This window comes from Propithecus coquereli, unplaced genomic scaffold (genome assembly GCF_000956105.1).
Source record: "Propithecus coquereli isolate 6110/MARCELLA unplaced genomic scaffold, Pcoq_1.0 Scaffold241, whole genome shotgun sequence".
NCBI lineage: Eukaryota > Metazoa > Chordata > Mammalia > Primates > Indriidae > Propithecus > Propithecus coquereli.
This window is the reverse complement of record NW_012147964.1, coordinates 300,447-302,826: the sequence shown is the minus strand read 5'-3', so window position 1 is coordinate 302,826 and position 2,380 is coordinate 300,447. Positions and strand designations below refer to the sequence as shown.

General features: G+C 43.1%; 1 protein-coding gene across 1 annotated transcript in view; it reads right to left on the bottom strand.

Moving 5' to 3' along the window:
- The window catches only part of INSR (insulin receptor), a 115,864-nt gene that overhangs the window by 34,664 nt on the left and 78,820 nt on the right, over positions 1 to 2,380 (bottom strand). The window contains exon 3 of the mRNA XM_012646114.1: positions 1,656 to 1,977. Within this exon, the coding sequence (XP_012501568.1) occupies positions 1,656 to 1,977 (322 nt within the window). The remainder of the gene's footprint in view (positions 1 to 1,655; positions 1,978 to 2,380) is intronic.

Below are 2,380 nucleotides of genomic sequence, written 5' to 3'. Positions count from 1 at the left end.
GGTAGACAGACAGCGGGACCTTTTAATGAAACCATGTGGGTTCCCAGAACTCTGCTCTGAAAACTTCAAGAACTATGTCCAGATAAGCAACCAGAATGGAAGAAAACATATCTGGCCTTATTTGATGTCAAACCACATTAGCAAAATGCAACAGTACTATACAGTCTTTCATAAAATAAAAGGAAAGCTTCAGAAGTAAAAATATTACATTTTTAAAAAAATCTAAAAAGTAAAACACTGCCATGATACATCAGCACTAGCATCTCTCACTTTGTTTTTTCTTCCTTTCAATGAAGGTTCCAGGCATCACAGGATGTGCTATCAATTCCTTAGGGTTTTTTGTTTTGCTTTGTTTTTTTGTTGTTCCAGGGTCTACTATACCATAAGCAAGAATATCAAAGGAGGTTGTGACATTTCTCAGGTCTTTGTCATGATAAGGGAAAAATGCCTTTCATTTAAGGCCAATATCTTTTAAACAAACATCTCACTGGGAGACAATAATACTCACTCTTTATTTCAAATGTTGGGGGGGGGGAAAAAGAAATGAATCAAAAGGAATATGGTCATTTTCCTAACCTTACTAATAAATTGGTGCCACTCCCCCTTTCAAAAAAAAAAAGTTCTGTCTGGCGTGCAAAGGTGATTTTATAGAGGATTATTTTGGGTCAACAAAGCCACTTGATAGGTTTTTATCAAAAATGAGTAAAATGAAACATATTGTACTTACAGGTTGCACAAACATGAGAAGAGAACCTCCTAAGAACTGAAATTAAAGATTGTTTTTCCTTCCCACCCCCTCCACCCAGGGAAATATAATTTCCCACCAGAACATGCTCGCTTGGCTAATTCTCAAGTCTGAAGAGGAAGATTTTTTACGTAAGCAGGTCAGCTCAAGGCCTCTCGACGTGTGTCTGTTTCTGATTTGTTTTTGTGTTGTTTTGTGGTGTGTTTTCTTTTTTTTTTTAACCTCAACACAAAAACCAGGAAACAGATTTTTTAAACTCAGTTATGGCCCCGAGACACCAAAATAGCTCATCTAAGAAGCCAACAACATGAACAAAAAGTCTGCGATGTGCGTAGGAAATCTGACTCATGGCCAAAGAGAGAAAACTCTGCTATTTCTCACCCAGATGGTGGGAAACGGTTAGACTGCACTACCCTTCAAAGAACACCAAAGCCCTGGAAATTATGTAGCGATGCGTCTCTTCCTCCTTGAGACACTACGTTCGGGGCTAATCTGGGCACACCACCCAGCTATAGATTGGGGAAGACGTGAAAAACCTCAGCTACATTCTTGTTATAAGGATAATGCGGCTACATCAGTGAGGACAAGCCACGTGGAGGATTTTAGGGGAAACCAATGACTTCTTTTATGTTTTTTTTTTGTTCTGAAGCTGGGAAAGCTTAGAACTGGTGTACAAGATGCCAGAAATATTTACTATCTAGCCCTTTAGAGAAAGAGGTTATTGACCCCTGCTCCAAAGCCCAGGACCAAAACAAGGGGCAAAAATAGCATCTGAGACCAGCAACCTCACTCATAGCCAGTTAACTCTGTTTTTGCACATAGTTTTAATGGGCAGCACTGTCACCCCCCACCCCACATTCTTTCTCCTCTTTGCTGCCTCCCCCCTGCAAGACCCACACCCAGGACTCACTTGCTGGAATTCATCGTGTAGCCAGAGGGACACTCCGGAATGCACTTGTTGTTGTGAATGACATACTGGTGGCAGCCCTGCCTCCGCGAGTTCTTGCATTTGTTGTGCAGGTCCTGGCAGAAGCTGAAGTTCACACAGCGCCAGTCCTGGAAGTGGTAGTACGGGGGCGGGCAGGTCTCCACGCACCTGCCATCCAGGTAGAAGTTGCGGCAGGCCACACACTTGGTGGGGTCGTCGGGCTCGGAACAGTTGCCCAGGCACTCGCTGTGACAGCAAAGGCCTTCGGCGGTGCAGCCGTGTGACTTACAGATGGTTGGGCAAACTGGAGAGAGAAAGAAAACATAGCTGGTTGACGGCTTTGCCCAATTCCTGTCTGCACACGCAACAATTCCGGATGAAGGAGAAGAAAATAATAACGATAATAGGTGCACTGTACATCGCTTTGCACACGCCAGGCACATCTATTAACTCATTTAAGCCCCTAAACCAGTGGTGTGCTCTTAAATGTTTAACAACTGCCTGAAGGAGGGGGATAGAGAGGTCCTGACTTATACAGCATTTGCCAATTTCCATGGTGTAAATGCTCCTGCCCTGGTCAATTTCAGTCTCCCAACATGAAGTCACTAAACACAGAGCTGGCAAGAGATACACAGTAGCACACCACTAAATAGTATTTCCAACAGTAGATACAATTGTATCTACAACAGATGGAAAAGTAGTATATA